General features: G+C 42.8%; 1 protein-coding gene across 1 annotated transcript in view; it reads left to right on the forward strand.

The window, feature by feature from the left end:
* The window catches only part of daam2 (dishevelled associated activator of morphogenesis 2), a 57499-nt gene that overhangs the window by 24397 nt on the left and 6306 nt on the right, over nucleotides 1-26796 (forward strand). Inside the window, exons 5-24 of the mRNA XM_011490628.4 lie at nucleotides 1476-1570; nucleotides 3329-3662; nucleotides 5542-5652; nucleotides 8551-8654; nucleotides 9208-9274; nucleotides 9380-9497; nucleotides 9593-9725; nucleotides 12009-12067; nucleotides 14599-14783; nucleotides 18502-18813; nucleotides 19089-19196; nucleotides 19814-19843; nucleotides 21271-21377; nucleotides 22262-22346; nucleotides 22433-22539; nucleotides 23075-23163; nucleotides 25643-25811; nucleotides 26028-26135; nucleotides 26376-26436; nucleotides 26570-26701. Coding sequence (XP_011488930.1) covers nucleotides 1476-1570; nucleotides 3329-3662; nucleotides 5542-5652; nucleotides 8551-8654; nucleotides 9208-9274; nucleotides 9380-9497; nucleotides 9593-9725; nucleotides 12009-12067; nucleotides 14599-14783; nucleotides 18502-18813; nucleotides 19089-19196; nucleotides 19814-19843; nucleotides 21271-21377; nucleotides 22262-22346; nucleotides 22433-22539; nucleotides 23075-23163; nucleotides 25643-25811; nucleotides 26028-26135; nucleotides 26376-26436; nucleotides 26570-26701 — 2514 coding nt within the window. The remainder of the gene's footprint in view (nucleotides 1-1475; nucleotides 1571-3328; nucleotides 3663-5541; nucleotides 5653-8550; nucleotides 8655-9207; nucleotides 9275-9379; nucleotides 9498-9592; nucleotides 9726-12008; nucleotides 12068-14598; nucleotides 14784-18501; nucleotides 18814-19088; nucleotides 19197-19813; nucleotides 19844-21270; nucleotides 21378-22261; nucleotides 22347-22432; nucleotides 22540-23074; nucleotides 23164-25642; nucleotides 25812-26027; nucleotides 26136-26375; nucleotides 26437-26569; nucleotides 26702-26796) is intronic.

Consider the following 26796-nt stretch of genomic DNA (forward strand, 5'->3'; position numbering starts at 1 on the left):
GTCATTACAGTCCAAAAAGATCATTGCTTTCTCTCAGACTTTCAGAAACAATAGGTTGCAAGTTTTCTCTGAGCAAACGTTGCTTCCTGCTGACAGGACCACATTCTTTTGTGGCGACCCCAGCATTCACTCCCACTGATGTCACAGACTGGGCATTCGTGCACTAAGCAGTCAAGTGGTTGGGAGACCTTGTTAGAGAGCCAAACCCAAATGACATTGTTCATTATTACTCGTCAGCCTGGGGGCCAGGGAATTCCTCTTTCTGTTGTAACTGTTTTAAATGTTGCATGGAAAGATTGTTGAACAGAGAACCTTTAAATGGCTTTTCAAAAATGTTAAAGCCTTTAGGGTTTTCACTATCCATCCAACATTAATTCACGTAGAACTAGAAGGAGCTGCATTTCCGGAAGAAAATGCAGGGTTGAATGCCATTTTGCTGAATGAAAATGAAACTTAAAGGGGAATAATTGGCAGACAATAAATAAAGAAATGATCAAAGCTGAGCATGAATAAAGTGAAAACAGCACAATAACATAATAGATATGTTTGTGAAAAATGCCAGAGCCGGGTATCAAACCAGCGAGCTTCTGCACCAAGGATTCCCCATGGATTTCAATGGAGGCAAAAATCCTGGAATATCTGGAAAAGTTCAAGGATTTGAAGGACCAAAAGTCATAGCTGGAAAAACCTTAAAGAGCTGAAAGTTTGAATAGTTGAATGGATAAAATAGCTGAAACATTGAAGGAGATAAGCGGCAAAACAATGGAGGAAGAAACTAGAATAAAGAAAGAGAAACGGGAAAACTATGGTTGAAGGGTTTATAACATTCAACCAATGCTATAAAGTATTCAACCATTAATATCATTAACTGTCACAAAAGTTCCTTGGACCTGGTGAGTGGATAGGAGACAGACGGGAATGAGAGTGCAGGATTAAAAAAAAAAAGATAAAACTTTGTTTTGTTTTTTGTTTTCAATACTGTGCCAATTTACATGATTGACTAGCACACTTGCTCGTTCTTACTTATTTTACTAAGCATAATTACTTTTTCCAGATGTCTTTGACAGTAATTTACCATGAAACAGCATCCTTGATCCTCTACAAATGTGACTTGACCCAGTTTCCTTCAACTTCATTCAACTTCTTTCCATTCACGAGGAGCTTGTTGGCCTCTGTCTACAATGAAGCCATTGGAATTAGAAGTACCAAAGCATTACAAGCTAGCATCCTGCTCACAATATAGCCAAGTGGTCTAGTTTAAACAATCACACTTAACTTGTGAAGTAAAGGGGTGGGGAGTACTACTGTTGTAGTACTACTCTTGTAGTACTGGTGTTAAATTATAATGAACTTTTTCTATCTTTGACCCAGTGTTTCTTACAGAAAGCAAATAAAACAAATAAAGGTGGAAGTCAGCTTCTGAAAAGTCTCATAAACATATGAATTAACATTAGTCATTTTCTAAATATGTGCAGATGCAGACATTATTTTCCTTTGATGAGGAAGAAATGGAAATAAGGAACAAGGTAGTGGAAGATCTGAAGACGGCACTTCGGACTCAACCAATGAGGTAAATCAAACATCCTGTGTTCAATTCCTTCTTCTTAGCATGCCTTTTACAATAGAAAACGACACAAATCGCCTCATCATCATCAACTTTTTCTCTTATTTATTTTTACACTAATTATCCATATTGTGTGTCATTCTCTTGAGGTTTTGATTATTTGTGACTAAACTAAACCACAAGATTTGGCAATTTTAGAGTTCCTTCGTGATGTTTACATTTGCTACATTCTTATTAAAGGTTCCCCAGTATTTGATAATTAGTTCCATTCTAATTATCCACTGTCAGACAAACAGATCCATGTACGTCTTTGTTTTCCTCATCTGAACTGGAATCTGGATCTCAACTTTACAGCTGGATAGCTACGATGTTGCTCGCTGTTCTTGTTGCACTGCTGTTACACCAAGTTACCGTACTTTGGTGTAATGGCATTCCCTCTTTTACCGTTAGCCACGCTCGCCTTACACAGTTGACTCTCACTTACAATCTTATTTGTGAAACAGAAGTCAGTTTCCCTGGCTTCATTAAAATAATTCGGTTTCTCCTTTTACTGAGGAGACTGTGCTGCATTACGGCCAGCTGTCTCTCCATCCGGTTCTCCAATGAGGACCGCGTGAGCATGTTTGATTGACAGCTAGTTTTTATCGTTTTATCCTGTGAAGGCGGGGCGGGACTGTTGAAGGTTTTATTGGCGATCTACCGGGAGCTCGAGCGACGGGTCGGAGACCCCTCCTCTAAGCCATGATGTCTCAACTCTAGCTCCTGTTCTGCTTCATTGGTCAAATCAGGATAAAAAACAGACTGTAAGATTGAGGGGAAAAAAAGGAAAATGAAAGAATAAAGTTTATTTGGAACAGCAGCTGTTTTGTATTTTATTTTCTGTGGCCACTTTTTTCTCTCCTCTTTGCTTTCATTCCTCAATTCACAGCTTCAATTCAGACTTCTTGTTTTTTTGGTGTTGAGCCTAAACTTACAAGGGGGTGGGTCTCTGAGCCCATTGGCTACCCTGATGTGATTGACACGCGGTGACAGAGGTCATGAGAGGTCATTTCCACTCCACAACAGAATCTGTTGTTGGTACTGGTTGTGTCATACCTCCTCTGGCGTAGCGTCCAACACAATGTTGGGATGACGGACAAATTGTCATCCGTGGTTGACTTGGTTTCTTTAAGTTTATAATTGAGCAGAAGCTGTTTCCCGCTCTCGAAAACAAAAAGTCTGAATTGAAACAATGATAAATTTTTTTAATCAAGTTTTCAAAATGTCTTCAAATTTAAATCTTCTTTTTTTCAAGTTTACAATTTATTTTTCAAATTTTCTATATATGTTCAAATTGACTGTGAGGACTTTCAAGTTTAAAAAAGTTTTCAATATTTGAAATATTTTCTAAAAATGGACAATATTGTATTTTCCAAATTTACAATCTGGCTTTTCATTGGCTTTAAGCTGATACTGACTTGACACCCCCCCCCCCCTCACACACACACACACACACACACACACACATTGACTTCCATTATAAATCCCAAACTGTTGTGAAGTTTTACCAAACCTCTTCTGTGATTATGGAACAAAGAATTGAAAAAAGGTACCAAAAATCTTCAGGAATTGCTGAGGTTATGAAATCACAGCATGGAACAATGAACCTAACATGTCCGACTAGAGCAGATTTTTTTGTTTGTTTCTTAGCATGTTAAGTTAGCTGCATTGGCTTTCAAATTTTTCTTTCTGCAGTTTTCTAAGTTGTTGCTTCTGTTCCCTTAGGTTTGTCACGCGCTTCATCGAACTCAACGGCCTCACCTGCCTCCTCAACTTCCTGCGCAGCATGGACTGTGAGACCTCAGAGAGCCGGGTCCACACCTCCGTCATCGGCTGCATCAAGGCTCTGATGAACAACTCCCAGGGCCGCGCGCACGTCCTGGTCCACCCTCAGAGCATCAACACCATCTCCCAAAGCCTGCGAACAGAAAACATTAAGACCAAAGTAGCGGTGCTGGAGATTCTTGGGGCGGTTTGCCTGGTACCTGATGGACACAAAAAGGTGCTGCAAGCCATGGGTCATTACCAGAAATATGCTGCTGAGAGGACTCGCTTTCAGGTAAAGAAAATAGTTTTCCTTAAGTTCTTAGGGTCAACAGTCCAGAACAACAGAGGGGTGTGAGAAAGTGGTGAGGAGGCGTGTCCAAGCAGGCTGGAACAGGTGGAGGAAGGTTTCAGGTGTGGAAAGGTGTAGCAGACTGTGGTGAGAGCAGCTACGTTGTTGGTTTAGAGACGGGAAGCTGAACTGGAGGCAGCAGAGATGAAGATGATGAGCTTCTCTTTGGGAGCAGGATGGATCTGGAAGGAATCCATCAGAGGAACAGATCATATTAGGCCTTTGTCACAACTGCCCTTACAGCTAGATAATGGATGTCTGAGGGCAGATAACGGGCAAGCGTGTACATGCCACGCAGGTGGCCTGCACAAAATAGCGAGGTGTGCAGACTGCTTGGTGAACCATAGAACAAGTAAGGGTTACGTAGGTAAAATGCAGGCATGACGTATACATTTAACATTTTTTGACCCCCCTCAAGTCCTGCAGACTACCCTAGGGGCTGTTCACGTGATACATATGCACTCCTTTTGTGCATCTTGACTGTAAGAAATTAGACATTCAGGGTGTAGTTCATGTGGGCATCCTGAGGCGTCCTGCAGTCATGTACGTATCACGCCCACACGTATTTGCCGCATTAGCATGGGGTCAGTAAGGGGCCAGTGCTTGCACCTTACTATCAACTAGAGAGTGACGTAAGGGCACAACAGGATCACACGTACATCACTGGTGCGTGCGACCTACAGTACCCTTACAAATACTTCATGATACACTCACCTGACCTGAGGTGGTCGTGAGAGCCTCAAGCATGACCCACCTGCGCTTCCCTTAAAGAAGACCCTCCACAGGCCTGCACCACCCAGAAACAACCGTACAGGTGCTAGTGATGAACGATTTTTGCAAGGAAGCAGACTGAGACGGTTTAAAGACTTTAATGATCGACGGATGAAAATGGTGTTTTGGTCTTTTTAACATGCTAACATTGATAATGAAAATTAAGATGAAAAAATCGTTTCTGACTATCTCTTGATTCAAATAGTTGTGAATTAGGGCAGAAAAAATGAAAAATGCAGTTTGAAAAATATCACATTTGTGACGTAGGCAATGCTGTACAGTGGGCGGGGCCAACATCTCCCAGCTCCGCCCCATTCTGGTGCATCCACTATCAGACAAATAGATCCATGAATGTCTTCGTTTTCGTGGTCTGAGCTGGAATCTGGATCAGAACTATACGGATAGATAGATACGATGGTGCAGCCATTTCTGTTGGACCAGTAGGTACCAGGAGAGCTTGTAAACTGATGGATGATGAGAACAGGGCAGGCTTATTTTGCACCAACAGTCCCACCCACAACTTAGAGGAGAATTTCTGCAGAAACTAGGTCCTAGAAAACAACACAGTTTTTAGATTTTGGCTAAAATCATCACGAAAGACCACTGGGAATGCTTTGACAATAGATCAGAAGATTATGGGAGTAGGACTTTAAGAGGAGGGACTCTGATTGTGTTGGAAAATGAATGCTGAGGTTGGAGGTACCAGTTAGGAGGTGAAAGGTGATGAAAACCAAAGGGGAGGTTCATGGATTGAGTGAAGGAGGTAAGGAGGGCATGAGGGTGGTTGGTGAATGAAGAGGATGCAAGGGATAGAATTAAAAGGGAGGCGAATAGTTAGCTAAAGTGACATCTTGGTGACATTTAAACGAAGTAGCAAAAACAAAAGGCAAGGTCCCTCTGTTAGCAGAATGTCTCTTACAAAACAGAAATGTTTTTTTCTTTTAACTCAGTTTGGAATCTTCTTTCTTCATCTAATGAAAGTTTTCTAAATGTCTCTTTAGTCAATGAAGCACTTGAATACATTTATTTTTTAATCGTCCTTTTTTTTCAGAGTCTGCTTAATGAGTTGGACAAAAGCAAGGGGCGATACAGAGATGAGGTCAACTTGAAGACGGCCATCATGTCCTTCATAAACGCTGTGCTGAATGCTGGAGCTGGAGAGGTCTGCCTGCACACACTTACACCCTCCTCAGAATGCCTGTTCTTCCACTGCAAAAAGGTCATGTCAATCTTACCGGAACTAAACTGTAGCCATCCTAAAATGGATTTCCATACTAACTTAGAATTTATTCAGTAGCTATGTAATGTTCTTTTCAATTAACAGCTGCTTAAATTGAAACAAACTGCAGGAAAACAGTTTGTTTCATAGCATTTAATGTCACCAGAATTTGACAAACCTAATGCAATTTTAGGAGGGAAATATGCGGCACATAAATGTATTCAGGGGTAAAATCAGAGTACAAACAGATAAATCAACCAAATCAAGAATCATTGTGTTTGTAAAAGCAAGTGCAGATGGTGTCATGGAACCCATTGCTTTTCCTCTGGACCTTATTGTACTGGACAGTGTGTGCTGTTTGCATTAAAGAAAAATGTTGAAGCTGCATAGTAAAACTTTGGCGTAACCACTCAGCCTCTACAGGAACTACTGATCTAGTTTTCCAGTGACGGCTCAGTGTGATGCTGGGGATGAAGTCAGATGCTGGAAGCTGCTAAAAGATCATTTTCCATCCATTGTTCTCTGTGAAACATAGACTGGAGCTTGGTGTTAATAAGGTGTTAGCTCACCTTTAGACAAATAGTTTGCGTGACTGAATGAAATGTTTCACATGTGTTGGTCTGAAGGCACAAATATGCATGTGTGAACATTAGTTGTATTGTGTACATGTAGACATGATTGTATGTGAACATTTTTGGAGCCTGTGCATGTGTGTGTGTGAACAGGCCCCGCCCCTTTTAGATTTGTATTACTTCTAAACCTGACCGTAATGATTATAAACATCCAAACTTCATGCTGCCTCATGGTTTAACCCCCCCCTTCCAGAACCCCCCCCCCCCCCCCCCCCACACACACACACACACACATCCCTCTCTCTTCTTCCCTTCTTTTCTTTTCCGTCCGGTCCAACACTAAATGTTACAAATATAAGTAAGATGAATAAAGTTTAGCCTAAGTTACAAAAGAGGTTTATTCAAATATATACCTACTGTGAAAAGATTCATAACCCCTGTTGTAAAAGTAAAATATGTCCAACACAAGAGGCTTTCCGCTCTCATCTGTTTTCTTAGCTGTTGGACAGGACAAGTTGGAAAAAAAAGAGGGCAAATGTCAGTGAACTGCTGTCTAAGTTGTACTCTGTGTCAATAGAGACTTTTCTCCAGAACAGAAAAACCCCCATTCCAAAAGCCCTTGAGATCATGACCAACTATGTGAAGCACAGTGAGAGCCTGAATAACCTGCCCAGGAAAACGTTCTGTGGAAGCAGACCAGGCTGAGCAGATGATGGGATTGAGATCAGGTCTCCCACCATGGAGTCTGTTTATAACTGCAGTGGTGGAGAGGTTATTCATAAGAACATTTAGCAGAGCATGAGCAACCAACCCAAAGAGGCCTTATCGATCAGCCCTTGATCCTGACAAGCTTCAATGTGGAGAGGAAGAAGTCAGATCTTTATCTTAATTCAGGCTGTATTCAGACTGGACACATTTGGTTCGCTTAAAGTGAACCAGAGTTTGTTTCCCCCAATAATCCAGAACAAATTTTCAGGTGGTTTGGTTGGTTTCCAATTGGACGAAGCTTCAGTTCGCTCTGAGATTCTTCAGTCTGAATACGCTCCATGCTCTGGGGGGAACAACTGAACCAAATGGCCACCATAGCCGGTGGTCATGTGATGAAAAAAGAGTAGAAATGTTCCCACCATAAACCACAGACAAAGGTGAAGAAACAATGAGACCCAGCAACTCCTGGAAATGTTGTCATAATTGGTTTGAGAAAAATAGAGTTTGAAACAGTGAACTATACTGACAATGACTGCAAAGTGCAGGCATTCCATTATTCTTTCTTTAGTTGCTTTTCCCCGCACTCGTAATTCCTGGCCAATGACTAAAGGGATTTTTAGTCACATGGTTTACAAGCTTTGGTTGTAATCAGAAGTCAGTCTGAATAAAGACCAAGCGCAAGGTTCAGGATCCGAACCAACAGACTTTTCCAGTCTGACTATATCTTAAGTATGTTGGGTTCTTTAGCACAATAATCAGTTAAAATATATTTTCCACAAACATCTTTCTCTATTTTTCATTTATAATCGAGATTTATTCAGATGTATTTATCTACTACCACTGCAGATAAAAGATGTGTGTTATCACAATTTTGTGCGGTGCTGCCTAAAGCAAAAATCTATTTCCCCCCTACTTAAATGTATTATTTTAGATCGTCCAGTTAATTTTAGCTTTCCATAAAATACTTTAGCTCAGTGAGCACTTGATTTTATTTGACTAAATAAGCTCATTTCAGCATTTTTCATGTTAGTCATTTATTGACAGATTATTTTGCTTTTCTGCTGGTTTCTCAGTTTATGGAGCTGTAGCACTATAATGTATTACAAAGCAGCCTCTTAGCTGTAAAGACTCAGGGAGGTGCTGTAGCAGAAATAGTTTAGGGAAGGTCCTCTAGACTGAGCTTTTGCAGTTGAAGGCATTTTGTCTCGTGTTTGAGGGGCTCATCAGGCAGGGGATGATAAAGTGCCCCCCACCCTCTCAGTTCAGGACAAAAGACTCCCAAAACAACTTATATAACTCTCAGGACTATGTGACCCAAAGCCGCTCGTGTCTTTGTGTTGGTCACTTAATCGTCATCATCAAGTCCAACTCCTTTTCCTGAGACGCCAAGTAAAAAAAAAAAAGGTCCAGATGACCTTTTTGATACTTTTTTCCGCTAAGCAACATTTTCTTGCAATAATCTAATTAAATGCAGCTCTACAGGAAAAGCAATCTGTCTTGTTTTTGTTTGTTTTGCTGGTGACTACTTTTTGTTGTGTTTCTTTTTCTCCCCATCTTACAGGACAGCCTGGAGTTTCGGCTCCACCTAAGGTATGAGTTCCTGATGTTGGGCATTCAGCCGGTGATCGATAAGCTTCGAGGGCATGAAAATGCTACTCTGGACAGGTGAGTGGTCGTGCGTGCAGTTACTCCTACAATGCGCGGCTGGAATGTTTTAAACTGTCAACATCACACAAAGTAACTTTTTTATGGTATTTTTTTATGATGTCACTGTGATTTCACATTGAATTCAAATGGGAATTTTTCTGTGTGCTGTTTGTTTGTTATGCATGCTTGAGTTACAGTTACTCTAATCTTCAATTTCACTCCTGTTTCAATGACATCTTTCTTTTTGTTTGCATTATTTTGTCAATTAAAAAAACACATTAGAACAATATGTTTTCAAATATTACTAGTAAATCCTATTGCAGATCAAGATCCATTCATTCAGGGTGACACTCAGTTGGAGCTTTAAATCACTTCTAAATATCTATCTCAGTTCTTTGAAATGAGAAAATAAAGGAAAAAACAAACAAACAAAACTACATACAGACAGTGACAGTAGAGGCTTTTCTTGTCTTATCTTATCTTGTCTTGACTTGACTTGTTTTGTCTTACATTCATTGTCACGTCATGGTGCCGTATAGTTAAAAGAAAGCTGTTCTTTTTCCATGATAAGGCATTTGGACTTCTTTGAGATGGTACGGAATGAAGATGACTCAGAACTGGCAAAGAGATTTGATATGGTAGGTACATCTACTCTTAGATGGAAAACAAATCCGTAAAATTATGAAAAAGCTTTTGGTGTTTGTAGTCCTCTTTAAGAACCCGTCTTTGTTCTTTGCTTACAGACCCACGTTAACACAAAAAGTGCAGGTACCATGTTTGAAGTGATCAAAAAGAAACTGAGCCACACAGAAGCCTACCCACATCTCCTTTCCCTCCTTCAGCACTGCCTTCAGATTCCATGTAAGTCCATGTAAAGTGTCATTTTTGATGTGTGTCACATTAGTAAGTGGGGTTGGAGAAAGTAGCTTTAAGCCTTCCTCGGTCTGCCTTTTCAGATAGACGCGGGAGTCTGCAGTACTGGCAGCTTTTAGACAAAATCCTCCAGCAAATAGTCATGCAGGACGACATGGGAGAGGACCCCGATGCTGCACCTTTGGACAACTTCAATATTAAAAACATCATTCGCATGTGAGTTGCATTTATATGAAACAGAGCAGTGGCCACAGAGCATGTAAGCCCTCATTTCTACGATTCTCTGCATTAGAGCGCCATGACAACTCAGTCCTGACTGTATCTACAAAATTAGCTTAATACTCATTCAGATACATTCAATTCCATGGAAATTTCCATGGAGTTGATCTAGTTGATCAACTAGAAAGAAGCAGCTGCATCCATCTGTAGTAGGAGTCAATTCACCAGTCTACTGTCTTGAGTCGGTATTAACCTCAAACTGTGGTCTTCCGTTTGGACTGTTGCTTCACTGATCCGCACAGAAGCAGCGACTTCATGGTTTTCTTGTAAGCTGTCTAAATTGTAGGTGCAAACTTCAATAGCATTTGGTGTGTGGAACAGTTCATGGTCAAAACTACAACTAGGTTTACTTGTCTGACAGAATTTTCACCTGATTCCAAAGGACTCATCCCAAAAGAGATGGTTCCATGTAAACCTACTTGTTCATTCATCCTGGCTAAGATGAGGTCATACTTTTCAGAGTTAAAACTTTGGGACATGTATTTTTTACTGAGTAACAATAATAGAGAACCTTCAAAGAAAACATATTTCTGATGGTTTTATGACTATCCACTAGCTTACTGCTCCAAGCCTTAGACCTTAAGTAGCTCTGCCCCACGTCTTTTTTTCTCTCTTCTCTTGTCTACTAAACACGAGTCAGGAAACTGTAACCCTAACAGATTCACACATTTACCTTCCCCGATGATGTGCATGTATTTATTTGATAATAAAATAAAGAAGAGACAGTTTGAGCTCTTTCCGATGATTCTATGTGTATAAAAAAATTTTTTTTATAATTAAGTCTGGATGTGTTTAGGAGATGGGTTGCTTTTCAGAACTGATTGATAATTGCCTTATAGATTACTTAAGTAATTAAAGACTATTACCGTATTTTCATGACCATAAGGTGCACTTAAAAATCTTAAATTTTCTCCAAAATGTTGGGGGCGCCGTTTGAGGCGGTGCGGCTAATGTGTTGTTGTGGGACTTCAGCAGAGGACGTAGAAGAAGACGGCATGAGAACGGAGAAAAGAAGTGTGGCTGAGTGAGGTTTGTGTAAAGAGACCAGATGGTTTTTTCCACGCGTCACCGTCTCTGTTAATCTGTGACTCGCAGATGCTGTGAAAAAACAAGTGGAGCAAATGAACTCGGAGCTTTCTGTCACTCCGGGAGGCTTGACGAAATAACTCAAACCGCTGGACATTGGCGTGAACATGGCATTCAAAGTAATGTTGCGAATGGCATGGGAGCAATGGATGACGGATGGCGAACACACTAAGACTAGGAGGCAGCGCCGGGCGAGTTACACCACACTTTGTGAATGGATTGTAGAAGCTTGGGCAAACGTGTCTGCTTGCACTGTTCTCCGAGCTTTCGCAAAAGCCGACGTCATTGATGAGGAGCTGCAAACTCTGACAATGACGAAAGGGAACCTGGCGTGTTTGATAGAAATTTAGCCCAGCTGCTCATTTCATACAGAAAGGACTTTGATGGATTTTTGGATGCTGATTGATGACTAAAAAAATAAATCATAACCAACTCAGTTTTGCTCCTGCTGCCTTCCTTGCTAGTGTGTGTCCCTTCAGACACACACTAGCATTTATGTTTTACCGGTATGTGTTAACGTGCCCACGCTCTAAACCTGGTGCGCCTTTAGTGTTTGCTACATACAGAGATATCACCCATCACTGAAACTGCGCCCTATGACCCAGTACGCCCTATAGTCGTGAAAATACAGTAATACTATGTATCTGTTCTTTCTAGCTATGGCTCTGAGTGGTACACAATCTTTCACTTTTCTGTTATGACCTAAAAATGCCACATACGTACATTATATCGTACCATGGCTGTATTTCTCATTATTATATTACATTTAAGTTGAATTAGACTGTTAATCCATTTGTACACAATACTTTTTTTCTTCACACCAGTTTAACCTCAAGGTAAACCAAGTCCAAGGGTTAATAACTCAAGTCTTTCTTGAGTTGTGCTCATGAATTTTAATTTTAGAATCAATGAAGAACAAAGTGTCTCTGTTTGGGGCAACGTTGGGAATAAATATGAGTTTCTGTCACCAATTAGTGATTAGGATTAGTGTCTGATCATTCTCGGTTTGTTCCTGAGTTTTTATTTCATCTAAAGCCTGGCTTTACTGTTAAACAGCAGTAAACTCCTGTGTGTAAACACATTTTGTGAAGCCATTACTGTTCCTGTGATTAATTTAGTCTTTTTGCTTGGCAGGTTGGTCAATGAAAATGAGGTTAAACTGTGGCGAGAGCAGGCAGAGAAGTTCAGGAAAGGTATGGATTTTATCTTTTTTTTCTGCTCATCTGGAAGGGGGTCGTGGGGCAGCAGTCTAATCAATCATTCTCAGGCACCCCTCTCCCCAACCACTTCCCCTAACTCCTCTGGGGGACCCTGAGGCGTTTCCAGACGAGTTTAGAGATGTAATCTCCTCACTGACTCCTCTCCACTTTAAGAGGGGTCACCCCAAGCTCTCTAGGTGACCAAGCATCTCACCCTGTACTGTACTTAAACTCCTCCATCTGGGGCAGGAGCACTCCACCCACCCGGAGAGGACAAACTAGCCGGAACCATGGCCTTAGCAGTGCTGACTCTCATCCCAGCCACAAACCGCCCCAATGCACGCCGTAGGTCATGGCTTGATGAAGCTAACAGGACAACATCATCTGCAAAGAGCATTTGGGCCACATTTGGCCCACATGCTTTTGACATGCTTGGATTAAATGGTTTAGATGAGGGAATGCCCACGAACCCTCCTGCACCCTAAAGAGGGTGTAGAGCTGGTCCCCGACCAGGACGGAACCGCCCAGTTGTTCCTGGATCTGAAGTTCCACTACTGGACAGACTCTCCTCTCCAGTACCCTGGCATAGAATTTCCAAGGGAGGCAGAGTGATTCCCTGGTAGTTGGAACACACCCTCTGATCCCCGTTCTTGAAAAGGAAAACCATCACCCCTGTCTGCCAGTGCAGTGGTACAGTTCCCGACTGCCACGCAATGCTGCGTGTCATGGTCGTGTCAGCCAAGACACTCCCACAGCATCCAGAAACTTAAGGTACTCAGGGCAGACTTCATCCACTTCCGGAGCCTCGCCACCGAGGAGCTTTTCAATGACCCCGATGACTTCAGCTTGGGTGATGGACAGCCCCACCCCAAAGTCTTTCGCCTATGCTTCCTCAAGAGGAGGCGTGTCAGCAAGACTAAGGAGATCCTGTCTGATAATGTCCCCTGTCGAAGTCAACAACTTCCAACCTGCAGTGAAAACGGTGCCTGCAGAAAACTTCTTCCCTCTCTTGAGGTGCCGTATGGTTTCCCAGAACCTCTTTGAAACCAACCGATTGTCCTTCTCCATGGCGTTACCGAACTACTCCCAGGAGTTTTTTTCCTCTGCAACAGCTGCAGCTTCCTTAGACTGCTTGGTACCTGTCAGCTGCCTCTGGATTTACACAAGCCAGCCAGGCTTGGTAGGATGCCTTCTTCAGCTTGACGACATCCCTTACTTCCTGGTGTAGGTGTTGCCACTATGACAGGCACCAGAGACCTTGCAACCACAGATCCAAACAGCAACAAAGACAATAGAGGTAGAAAACATGGTCATGGTGTTCATTATCGACAAACTATGACGAGCACAGAAGTCCAACGACAAAACACCGCTTGGGTTAAGATCAGGGAGGACATTTCTACTAATAATGCCCCTCCAGGTGCAATTGTTGTTGTCCATGTGGGCATTGAAGTCCCCCAGGAGTACTTTGGAGTCTCCCGTTGGGGCACTTTCCAGTCCTTCTCCAAGAGACACCAAGAAGGCAGAGTACTCCAAACTCCTGTTTGACCCGTAAGCCCAAACCACAGGTGGAGATACACGAACCTCTTGTCTACCGGGGGGATTTCCAAAACTTGGTGGCTGAGCTGGAGGCTCACGAGTAAGCCCTCATCAGCCTGCTGCCTCTTGACTCAGGAATAGTAGAGAGTCTAACCCCGCCAGAGGGTTTGAGTTTCAGGACCCAGGCTGTGTTTAGAGAGCTCAACTGTATTTACTCTGTTGTGCTCAACCTCTAGCACAAGCTCAGACTTCTTCCCCCCCCAAAGAGGATGTTCTATGTCCCTAAAGCCAACTTCCATGACTGATTTTTGGGCCTTCAACTGCGACCCAAACCACATTGCACTCTTCTGCAAGTGGTAGGCCACAGGAGAGTGATCCCACGTCCTGTTTTCGCGCTGGACCTGATCGGGGCTTGTGGGAGGAGCCCTGACTGTCAGGTGCTCCCTTGCAAGCCCAAATCCTGGGCAATAGAAAAGGCCACACACAGAAAACACACAGAAAGTCAGCACTGCATCTATTTATGAAAAGACATTTCAACAAGATTGACCAACAACACGCTGACACAGGTGTTGATCTGTCATGGCGGTGCCCCAATGTCATCTAAACAATTTTTGTTTGTACACATTTTAGTATGGCTCCAGTCTCAGACAGTCTTGGATTTGAGTGAGCATCTGAGAAGAATGCATGTGATTGATAGGGCGGTATGTTTTCCATCCACCTCTGCTGCCATGTACAAGAGAAGGGAGCACCGATGGGTTTTTATGCCACTAAGCTTTCAGTCTCACTTGTTTCAATGCATTTTATTATGCTTTTTTTTAGAATTGTCAATAAAATAAATGAACCCTCCTTTAGTTCTAAGGTAGCCCATATCTATAAATAAGAAATGTTAGCTTACCAAAATGTAAATATTATATATAACAAAAACTGAGCAGCATCAGAAGCACTGCAACTGTCACTCACATTGTTGTTTATTATCTTTTTCCTTTCAGAACACGCAGAATTACAAGCTAAACTGGACAGGAAAGAGCGAGAGTGTCATACTAAGACTCAAGAAAAGGAGGAGATGATGAAGACTTTGAATAAGATGAAGGACAAGTTGCAACGTGAAGGCATAGAGCTGCGCTCTGCCAGGCAGCAAGTTCTGGACCTGTCATCTCGTGTCAATGACACAACAGTAAGTCCTGAAACCTTTCTGTACTGAATTATTCAATTTAATATGTTTTAAAGCACCAGTTCACAAACGGTGTCTTAAAGTTCCTCACAGTAGGCTACAAACAGCAGTGATTAGTAATTCCATTCGGCTCAAATCATTCAAACAAGATGGTCTTCAGCGTAAAAAAACAGGTTGTACGGGCGACCAACACGTTGCATTAAAGGATTTGGGGTGCAATGTCTGCGGTGTGCCAAGCAAGAGTCTACAGTTGAGAGGAAAACTACTTTAAACATAAGATTCAGGAGGTCACTTCTAGCAATAACAGCTAATTTGTCTAGCTGTCTTGTTTGGAGACAGTATGGTTAAGCATCTGCTAGGACTGGTTAGTGTCTGAGAGGACAGGACAGACAAAAAACTCAAAGCATGAAATGATCTGTTTTTAGAAGAGCATTAAGGTTACTAACTACAGCAGTACGATAGGAGGAAGCATCTGTTACAGGATAAACAGAAAAAAGTTTCTGACTGCAGCAGCAGAGAGACCAGAAAGCAGATGAGCAGAGAGTCACCAGACAGGCAAAGATGCAGCCAGCGACGATGAAAACAGAAAATCCATCCTTAACATCTGCTATAGAACAGAAAAGATGAGTTATTAGTAATGAGAGAGCATAAAGCAGACAAAGATACCCAGGGCTCCAGACTGCGAGCAATTGGTCGCATTTTGCGACCAAAATTTGAGAGTGTGCGACTGAATTTTACATCCAGTCGCACATGCGCGACCAGTAAATTTGCCTCCCTCACCCTACGTATTTTTTTATACATTAAATGTGGAAGGGGCACGTCAATGATCAATGAAATAATCAATGAGACGCAAGCCCACACGGACACAGGCAGACACACGCACTCGCGCACATACTCATGAAACGCGAGCACGTACACACTCGCGTGATACCTGTCTGTGAGGCGGCCACTGCGTGAGAGAAGAATAGGGAAAGCCACTGGGAGTGGCTAAAATGCGTGTAGGGGGAGGGGCCTAGAGATAATCGAGTGCGCGTAAACATCTGTGGGAAGGAAACGGAGACAAATATCACAATCTGATATGTGCGTCTGAACTATGGGTAAGCGAACTATTGATTCGTTCTTCCGACCTGCGGCTAGTGTACCAGTGCCAGAGTGTACAGCAGGGGTCTCAAACTCGCGGCCCGCAGGCTATTTGCGGCCCCCAAGATGATATTTTGCGGTTCCCGCCTTAATATGAAGGTTTAATGTTACTGCAGCCCGCCAGTTTGTATGAATGACACTTTTTCATTGTCGTGCGCGGAGCTGACATAGCAACCAATCACAGTGGGGTATATGACTCTTGGGGGCGGGACAATGACCGGGCTTGAAAGCAGGAAACCTGACAGCCCCCTCCCTCCCCGGACCACATTAAGGAGTTCCTTACTTTCCTTTAGAACGTATTTATTCGCTCGTAATTTTCTAAATACATGCAGCCCGTGCTGAACTTTTCTCTGGGCCGCACAGAACCGGATGAAGGTTTAGGTTTTGGTTACGGTTACGGCGGCGCATCAAAGCGTTTATGCCGTTACGGCAGCACACCGCTCCCGCGGGAGTCGGGTCATCTGAGGAGAATAAATGTCCCACACCTACATGCGTGACAGCTAACGGGGCTTGAACTTTAAACACGCTCGAGCAAAAACAACATTAGTTTTAGACACACTGAAAATACGTGGGGAAAATGCAACGATAGACGTGTTTGAGATGAACCGGCACCTCGCCTGGATCATTGGGGAGACCAGGGGGGGGGGGGGGGGGGGGGGCTGTGAGATGAAAGCGAATCTGCAGCAAGACTGAAAGAGAAAAGGAAATTGGAGTTGTCCTTAACATTCAATTTAGTTTTAATATTCTTCTCCCCCTTAGTATGATCTGTGTTATTATATATTTTATGATTATTTTAATGTTTTGATGTATGTAGCCTTTTTTAATGAATTGGTATTTTAAATTATTTTAATTAATCACTCCACTACAAAACCATCAGGACACATGTCCCATAATGCATTGTTTTGTAGTCTGTAGGGCAGCTTTCAGTCAGTTCAGTTTCCAGCTGTGTCCGGGTAGGTTTGCCCCTTGCTCCCACCCCTTTTTCGCGATATTTTTGTGATGATTGACAGTTGATGTTGGAGCAAAAACAAAAATATATGTCACACACCAGGTGATCTGCACAGCGTTGAGTTCACCTGGGTGATCTCAAACACGCTTATTGTGCATCTTGGCTGCACCTATTTGGTTTCACAAAGATAAATTTCCATCCGTTTTCTTTACTTATTTGTACTGTCATGACAGCGATGCTGCTGTCAGTTTACCTTCTTGTTGCATCTTCAAAAGTGCAGAATAAAATGTGACACTGAATTTGAAACAGCACATTGTAATTTCTACATCTATTATTAAAGTATTTATTAGTAATACAGTGGAAATTAGTAGATTTGGTTAGCAAGTTGATGTACGGTATGCGACCCTAAATTTTCTGGTTGTGCCCCTAAAATTTTCAGTTAGGGGCCACTGTGCTCCTAGTGAAAAAAGTTAGTCTGGAGCCCTGATACCACACGTGTTAGTGACACGCTAAAATAAAAAGTCATTTTTTACATTTAAATGTAAACGTCTGGTCTTCAGAGCACACCTTCGTGAAGAAATGCGTTTCTCCTCCGTGTTACAAGCTCTGCGCCGTTCTTCCTCCCAGCGGAGGGATACCCTGCGCTAAGTTGCTACGGATCATCCTTAAGTAAAGACTCTTTCGGACACCACTACAGCTTCAAAAACTGCCACAATCGAGGCAATAGGGAGGAGCCAGAGGGGTAGGGGAGGAATTTGGATTCAGCCTTAGTTTTAACTTGGGATTAGTACTCTGAGCCAAGATGCTACTGGTACCATGACAAAACCTGAATTTCAGTTGATAATGAGCTCAAAAGAACGAGTGAGGCTGTGCAAATGCACCGCGTACACTGCGCAAAGCTGTAGTCCAAATGCTGAAGGCAAAGGAAAGATCTGCTGAACTTCACAGCAAAGGATTCTAATTCAGCGACCTGATGGATCAGAGGGACATGCACAATGCTCTAAAAAAAAGGCTGTTGCCGTGGCGATGAGTGGTGAGATGCATGTTTACTTCTGCGTGTGTGAAAACTGAGATGCAGCGTTGCAGTGCTGACTGTCAGGTGTGCTGTAGGTGTGACAGAAGTGTTTAAGGCGGAGGCTGGACTGCACCAAGGATCAGCTTTGAGCTCCTTGTTTGCTGTGGTGATGGACAGACTGAGAGATGATCTGTGGAGCATGATGATTGCAGATGACACTGTGATGTGTAGTGAGAGCAGGTGGAGGTGGGTTAACAGAAGACATTCCAGTGGGCAGCTAGAAAACATCTTACTCTATTCTATTCTATTCTTACTCTATTCAAAACCAAAACAGATTCATGGTAATCCATAAAATCAAGCCCGTCTTATGCGCCACCCCCTCCCCCCACTTTGCTTGGTTCCCATAAAAATGAAGCAGGCAGATTCCATTTCCTTTTCTGAGAGAGGTTTTTAAATAAAATACATTTTAGTTCATATCCATGCACAAGTCAAATCTAATTCCTGCATCTGGAGTTTCAGCCGCCAATCATCTCTGCAAATATTAGGCAAGACTAACAGAGTAAAGTATTGGTGTAAGAAGTTTTTAAGGGAAATCCCTTTCATGTTTTGTCTTCCAGCATAGTCTAAATGTATTTGCATCACCTCCACCCCCACCTGGCGCCCCCATGGCTCCACCTCAGCAACAGATGATGGGTGGCATGCCATCACTTCTGCCATTCAGCTGCCCTGCTCCTCCACCTCCTCCTCCACCTGGAGCACCCCCTCCTCCACCTGGAGCACCCCCTCCACCGCCTGGCGCTCCTCCTGTTTTTGGAAGCGTACCTCCTTTGATGCCTTTGCCGTTTATGTCTGGTAACACACCACGCTCAAAGTCCGTCCCCCAGCCTTCTCACCCGCTCAAATCCTTCAACTGGACCAAACTTGGAGAGGTGAGAACATTGTTCAAACCCCTTTGGAAAATCTACTGTATCTGCTTCATTCATTTGCAATGGTGGTTAGCTAAAATGGCATCAAATTTGTGATTGTGCAGTTAACACAAAAGCTTTCTTCATCTGATATCTAAAATATTCGTTGTATCAGGTCACATCTGCAAAGTTTAACCCTAACCAGAAATTCTTTAGAAAATAGGAATCAACATCAATATGCAAACAAAGCGTTCTATTTTTGGTCATTATTGGTTTGTGTGTGTTTCTCTTTCTTTCAGAATATGATTTATGGTACCATTTGGAATGACATTGATGACCTAAAAGCTTTTGAGATTCTTGACCTGAAGGACATAGAGAAGATGTTCTCGGCATATCAGAGACAACAGGTCTGCAATAACGGGGTGGCATACTGTATGTTTGAGTACCATGTGGCAAATGTAACTGTTCATTCAGAACTTGAAGCCTTGTGCACTTTGGAGTGGGTGGGGATGTCTAGAAGTCCCTGAAAGGCAAAAGCAGAGCTAAAGCTTTCCCTGCACCTACAGAGCATTTACTTTTTCAACCAGTTCAGGTGATCATCAGGAGTTTCTCTGCTGCTGATGTTCTAATTCTTGTAGTCGTTTACAGCTGTGCTTTGACAGGAAAACGTTGACGGTTTCTTTACAGGCTTTTATTAAAGAGTAATGGCTCATTTCAAATAATTGCAGACAGATTTTATTTTTGCAGAGCTGCTTTTCTGTTCACACTAAATGGGACTCTAAATGAAATAGCCATATCAGTTCAAGAGCGTATAAAGTATCATATCTGAAACAAGTTATGTTTCAGCTTTTAATGTGTGCTTCATGACCTCCTGATAAGCAAACTTAAGGGATCTTTCTAATGCAATCTCTTCTGGGTTTTGCTTTTCAAGGGCTTTCAGTTTCTTGAGTTCTTCCTTTAGGTACTAATCTTTGCTCGTATTCTCTGTGTTTGATGTCTCTGTACTCATCAACTGCCTGACCAGGACCTGTTGACGAACCAGTCCTTCAAACAGGTTAGTTCAAGATATCAGCTTCATGATTTCTTTGCCTCTGTCTCCTGTTATGCAGCAGCAACCCAAACATGCACAATTACTGGCATTTTCTATTCTCGTCATTCAAGTGTATGGGTAACACTTTGGTCCATCGTGTATGCAAGTATGAAGCTTTTCTACCTTGATCGATCCCATTCAATCATGCACACAGACACTCACATACTAATAGGGGCTCTGCTGCCAAGCAAGGCACTAATTAGACCACCAATAAGGGGTCCTGGACACTGAAACACTCCAGCAGGATGGCAACGTCACCCTTAATCCTCCCACTGGACATCAACTGTGCGACCCCTGCACCACAGGTGCCCTAAGCTTAAATTAATGTCTGTCATTAATGTGATTTATTTGTAGCTAAACACCCAAAATAACTGCTCTGAACACTTCAGTTCACAAATTACGCCCTTGTCCAACATTAGCTGGGATAGGCTCCAAAAACCAGAGGCCCCAGAAGGGACTGAGCAGGTCTGAAAGATAGATGAATTAACAATTAGAATACTACTCAATTGATTGTTAAATTACGGATTGCATTTAGTACTTGTATACCATAATCCGGGTGGACACTCGATTTTGATTGGCTGCAGGGTGTGAATTAAGTAAGGGGTAATGGCCGACGAAGTAGGCATTATCAGAAATGAACACACAAAGTGGAAGCCTTAACTGTTACCTCTAAGTGCGTTAATTCTGATAATGCATACTTCGAAGGCCATTAATTCCATTTTACCATGCTCACTTACAAAAGAAATTAATATTCAATTTGTTTTTAGTACTTTATTCTTGTTATATGCTCGGTTTGGATCGCTTTGTTCACAAATAGCGGACAATCTGTTACGTGAACCGTCACCGACCTCGACTGCAGGTAATTCTTTTTTAGGCGTGCATTATCACTGTATATTATCACTTTTTAATGCACACCCAACAGCCAATCATAGTTGAGTATTCACCCGGCAGGTGCGTCCTGTAATACAAACTGGACCTTTTTTGTGTGTGGCATCGCACCCATCCCTCCATCCATCCATTTTCGTGACCTGCTTGCACAGAGCTGTTGAAGCAGACCAGGTTCTGTTGGGGAAGGCGGGGTCCACCCTGAACAGGTCGCCAGTCTGTTCAAGGACCACACTCGCACCCTCTCATGCACACTGAGGGACAATTTAGAGACATCAATCAAACTATAAAGCATTTTTTTGGTCTGTGGGAGGCAGCCGGGCCCAAAACAAAGCCCATGCATGCCTGGTGAGAACATGCAAACTCCACACCGAGGTCAACCAGGGCCTTCTCACTGTGAGGCCAAAGTGCTAACCCGTCTGTTGTAATGCAGCCTATCAAACTAATGTTAACATGTCAAACTTGATATGCTGTAAACTTAATGATTTATTTTCTTATCTATACAGAAAGACACCGGCTCTTTGGATGACATATACACCAATTCACGGAAAATAAGAGAATTGTCCGTGATCGATGGAAGACGTGCACAAAATTGTGTCATCCTGCTTTCAAAGTAAGCCCTCGTCATGAAAGGAATTAGCATCTTCACAGCCTTTAGGACCAAAACTCAGTCTGGACCTGTTGAAAAAAGAAAACAGCGTTTTGATCAACTTCCAATCATCCAAACTACCAATCAGAGGCAGCCTCACCTGGAATGATTGTCAGTAAACCCCCTTAATGGGATTCACATCAGAAAAACAAGATTAAAACATGTATATTAACGAGCAAAAGATTTAGAAGTGAAGAAAATGTAAACAAAGAATGCTTTAAGAAACACAGTTATAGTTTGATTGATCAATTTACAACATGAAAAGTGAACAAACAAAGAAAAATTGACCTCAAATTCAGACCAGCTTCAATAGCACAAAGTCAGGGATTTTTAGGATTATAATCAGGTGTGTGATCAACCATTTTTACCAAACAGGTAGAATGTCCAACGTATGTTGAAAGCCAGTTTGAAAGAACTGAAACAGAAAACAGCTGCACAGGAGGATTAAAACGAGCTTAGGGCTAGCCAAGCTGCTGCCAAGGTGAGGTTTTGAAGGACAGTTTCTTGTCATAGCAAGATTTTAAAACGTTGTGCAGCAGATGAAAGAAAGCTTATTACCCTTTGAATTCAGAAGATGTCGACCACAGTTACCCATAACCACAAGGGCCAAGGTTCGTCCATTTGATATTTGGTCAGAAAAGGTCGTAATGGAAGTGTTGCAGTCAAAAACCCAAACCTCCGATGTTGAAACAACACCAAGCGACTCAATTATGCAGGAAAACAGGCTTTTTCAGAGGCAACGAGCCAAGCAAAGTATTACTAAGTATTACTGATCAACTACAAAGCTTTGACTAGTTCAGCACTTTCCTCTTATTCTATTGATTTGTGTTGGATCTGTTTGTTTTCAGGTTGAAAATGACAAATGAAGAAATCAAGAGGGCGATATTGGAGATGGATGAGAGAGAGGAGTTGTCTAAAGATATGTTGGAGCAGGTACGCTTCTGTCCACCTGTGGAAGTGCATGATGCACGATTGGATCCATGAAGAGCTGAAAGAAAATGTTGTTTGCTACTTTACAGCTGCTAAAGTTTGTCCCTGAGAGGAGTGACATGGATCTGTTGGAGGAGCACAAGCATGAGTTGGAGAGGATGGCCCGGGCTGACCGCTTCCTCTTTGAAATGAGCAGGTAGAAGGAAATGCAACATTTTAAGGACATGTTTTGCATCAAGTGACCATTGATGGTTTTTGTTTTATCGATCTACAAAATGAAAAGTCAGCAGAGAAAAATCTAAATAAATTAAAATTTGCTGGTTTCCCGTCAGACTCCAGATTATAGTCAGGTTTATTATCAACCAACAGGTTAACTCTTTGGTCCATCTTGACATGAAAGAATCACACAGTTGCTGCAGATTTGTCAGCTGAATATCCATGATGTTGATCTCTCCTTCCACCACATACCAAAGGTTCTCTATTGGGTTGTGATGACTGTGGAGGCCGTTTGAGTCCAGAGAACTCATTGTCATGTTCTAGAAACCAGTCTGAAATTGCTTTGTGAAAAACAACAACTGGCAAACTGTCCAGGGTGCTGAGTTTGCTCCAGTAACCCCTTGACCCCAGGTGGTATTAGCGGGTATAGAAAACAGATGGATGTATTGGTTTTCACTAGAAGTTATTTCTTGATTAGCGTTTTTGGTCCTCATTCATCCCACTTTCTTTCACAGAATTGACCACTACCAGCAGAGGCTACAGGCTCTATTTTTTAAGAAAAAGTTTGCTGAGCGTCTTGCTGAAACAAAGCCCAAAGTTGAAGGTGAGTACACCATCCCAAAATATCTTATTCTGTAAATGTGGGGCAGCCGTGGTGCAGTGGTGGGGCGCCCGACCTCTGATCGGAAGATTGCAGGCTCAATTCCCGCCCATGTGTGGAAATGTCCTTGGGCAAGACACTGAACCCCACCTTGCCTCTGGTGGAAGGTTGGCACCAGTGTTCGGCAGTGGAGTACATGGTGCTACAATGAAATTGCATCAGCCTTGGAGTGGTGAAGAAAATAAAATAGAATAAAATAAAAAATGAAAATACTGTAACTCACATGTCTAAACAAAAATGTACAATATGTACAGAAACAATTGAATATTATATACATATGAAAAAGTATAATGGAATGAGTTGAGTTGCTATGAGCGCAGCATATAAATATTGTGTGTTATTGCACAGAGATCCGGTTATTACACAGAATACAAGATATTGCACACATGTTTAGTAGTCAGTAGTTTAGCATTTGTAAAAAGTCAAAGTTGGGTGTAGTTGGTGGAAATGTGTGTGTTCCTTAGTCTGTTCGTCCTGGTTCTGATGGACCTGTACCTCCTTCCAGAGGGCAGCAGGTCGAATAGGGGGAAAGTAGGATGGGTGGAGTCAGTGGTGATGTTAGTCACCCTGCTGAGGCAGGGTGACTAACATCACCCTGCTGCCAAACGAAAAGTAGAGACACAGTTCAAAACAGAGCAGCAGTTATAAAATAGGCCAGAGCATTCGAGTGATGTTGGAAAGGGGGAGTTTTTAGCTTCTTATTAAAGTGAGAGAGTGAATCAATGAGAAAGATGGGTAAAAGCCTCCAGTTTCAACAATAACAGTGGGTGTGTGTGTGTGGGGGGGGGGCATTGGGGTCTTTTCTTATGCTCTAAACCTATAAAGAAAAGTGCATTTATTGGTTCAGTTTTTAGATAAATTAGTCATTAATGTAAGGTGCATTCATAAAATGGGACAAAGAATAAAGCCACTGAAGAAATAACCACGCAGCTCACACCAGTAGGATTGAGTGGAAAAGGCCACTGAACTGTCTCGTCAGTCATAGATGCAGAGAGGATGGAGGACGTCCTTGTTTGATTTGAAAAGTCTCCTAGGTTTTGATGAGCGCATTGAGTACATGGAGGACTTTATTTGTACTGACGGTTGGCTGACAGTCTTTGTTTTCTTTCTTCCAAATCTTTGGTCAGATTGTTTCTTCGCTCTACTTAATAAATACCTTTTAATCTTCATTTTCTTTCTTTGGTGCTAGGAATGAAAAGAGGTGTCTACTATTTTCAAAAGTCCTCTCTAACAGCACAGCTTCCAATTCCAGCACTCTGAAGAACTGCTGGGAACCCTGGGCTCTGGAGGCACCTTTCAGTCAATCCTTCCTGTCTCTGTAGGCCTTTTGTTTTAGACATCTTTGGGTTTTTAGGGTAGGCTTGGGTTGGGGTATCATTGTTGCAAAAGATGTACCAAAGACCCTCCCACCCAAAGTTTCCCTGCATCTATAATTTGATCATTGTGACTTTGTTCTTACAAACTTACACATGCACATATTTTCAAATGTCGACCCTGTTCTTCTCCTGCCCCCTTCCCCATCTAGGATGGCAGACCAGTAGTTGGAAGAAAAAGATGGAAGTGTCTCAGGGCATTGGTACATTTGGACCTTGGGCACCCACCCAAGACTTGGGGCAGATTTGTTAGTTTTTGGTACTAGAGTTGGCAGGCATGGACTCACTTAGCAAATAAGCTCTCGTCATTCTGGCTTTGTGTGGAAGAGCCAGGCTGCTCTGGGCTGGGGCCCTCTGCCTTGGTTAATGGCTCAGAATCTTTTTTCACACCTCCTACATGAAGCTGGGCCAGCCTTCCCCTCAGCGCTGCCAGCCACAACGCAGGACTATCAGACTGGCTACCTACTGTACAGTGTTGGTCTGCTCGTAGTGGTCTCAACCTGTTATTCAATGCGAACCTCGGCATCCTGAAGAACTTCAGGGGGGTGGCCAGCCTTTGGTCTGGTGCAGGCCTGGGTTTGGAGCATGACTCCTTCTTGGGTCACCATTAGCCCAGGTTTCATGGCACTGGGCTTGCTGGGGGTGTTGTGTTGCAGATTCTCCAGGGGTTCAGGACTCTGGATCCATGTGTTCTGGGGGCCATTACAGCTGTTATGGGGCTCAGAGGAGAGGAGAGTGGTCCTGTAGTTGAATGGATAAACGTTGTTTACTTCTGTCTTCTGTGTTGTGTGTATTTTTCTGTTTTTACCTGTTTCTCCAGTCCTTACCGTCCTTTTCCAGCTTCCCTCCCAATCCCTATCATTTTCCTTCATCTGACTTCAGTAAAAAAAATCAGAAAAAAGATAACTACATCTCTGCTGGGCGTACTTTAGAACATAAACTCCTTCTGATGGATGGTAGGAGAGTGGAACAGAGTAACAAGAGGCCAGTTTGGGTTTGATGTAAAAGTCTGAACTGGCATAAATAACTTCTTCTTTGATTTCTTCCAGCTATTCTGATCGCATCCATGGAAGTCGTCCGAAGCAAACGGCTCACTCAGATCCTTGAGGTCGTGCTGGCATTCGGCAACTTCATGAACAAGGGGCAGCGGGGTAATGCGTACGGATTTCGGGTGTCCAGCCTGAACAAGATAGCAGACACCAAGTCCAGCATAGACAGGTGGGTTGGATGAGTCAGTAGTCAAGCGTTTCACGTACAATAGTGCTGTCCTCTAATGTCCAGCAGCATATGTGTTTGTAGATGACCGTTCATATAAATCATTAAAAGTGTCTCCAACATGAAAGGATGTTGGTCAGTCTAGTCTGACTGAAGCCAAACCGGCAGAATGTCTTATTCAAATGCGTGAGATTACATCTGAACTTGTAACCTCCACAGGAACATCACCATGCTGCATTACTTGATTATGATCTTTGAAAAAAACTACCCAGACATCCTGCATGTCCAACAGGACCTGAGCAATGTGCCCGCAGCAGCCAAAGTCAAGTAAGTAACTTTTCCATCTGAGCTATGAATTGTTGGAAAAGCTTTAGAGGGTCAGGGCATGTAGTTTAGGGAGACCAAAGACTACTGTTCAGGATTAGCAACGGCACAGATTTGTGGTCACAAATGAGAACACGTTTAATGGTAGGCCTTCTGGAAGACTCTAGGGTGCAGGAGAAAGCAAACATTTCCGATCTAACAGGGAAAGCCAGCTAATGCTGCTTCTTTGTTCTGCTTGTTCAGTTTGACAGAGCTGGAAAAAGAAGTGCACAGTATCAAAAGAGGACTGAAAGCTCTGGAAGTGGTGAGTTCGCTCCCTCCCCCTGGTTCTTCTGCCGTTAACTAAGCTCCTGGTTGGACTAATGCTGGTAATGTTTTGGTGTGGTGGGACCCGGTTAGAGTAAGGGGTTCACAGCTCGGGTCTGTTTTCCCCTCAGGAGTTGCAGTACCAGCAGAGCAGGCCAAAAGAACGTGGGGATAAGTTTCTGGCGGTCATTGGTGACTTCATCACCGTAGCTGGCTTCAGCTTCTCTGAGCTAGAGGATCAGCTGGCTGAAGCCAAAGACAAGGTAACGGTTTAAATACCTTTAGGATCATGTGCAACTGGAAGAAAACCTAACAGTCTACATTGATATAGCCATGGGGAGGGGGGGGGGGGTGAATT

Source organism: Oryzias latipes, chromosome 22 (assembly GCF_053564925.1).
Source record: "Oryzias latipes strain Hd-rR chromosome 22, Olatipes_Hd-rR_3.1".
NCBI lineage: Eukaryota > Metazoa > Chordata > Actinopteri > Beloniformes > Adrianichthyidae > Oryzias > Oryzias latipes.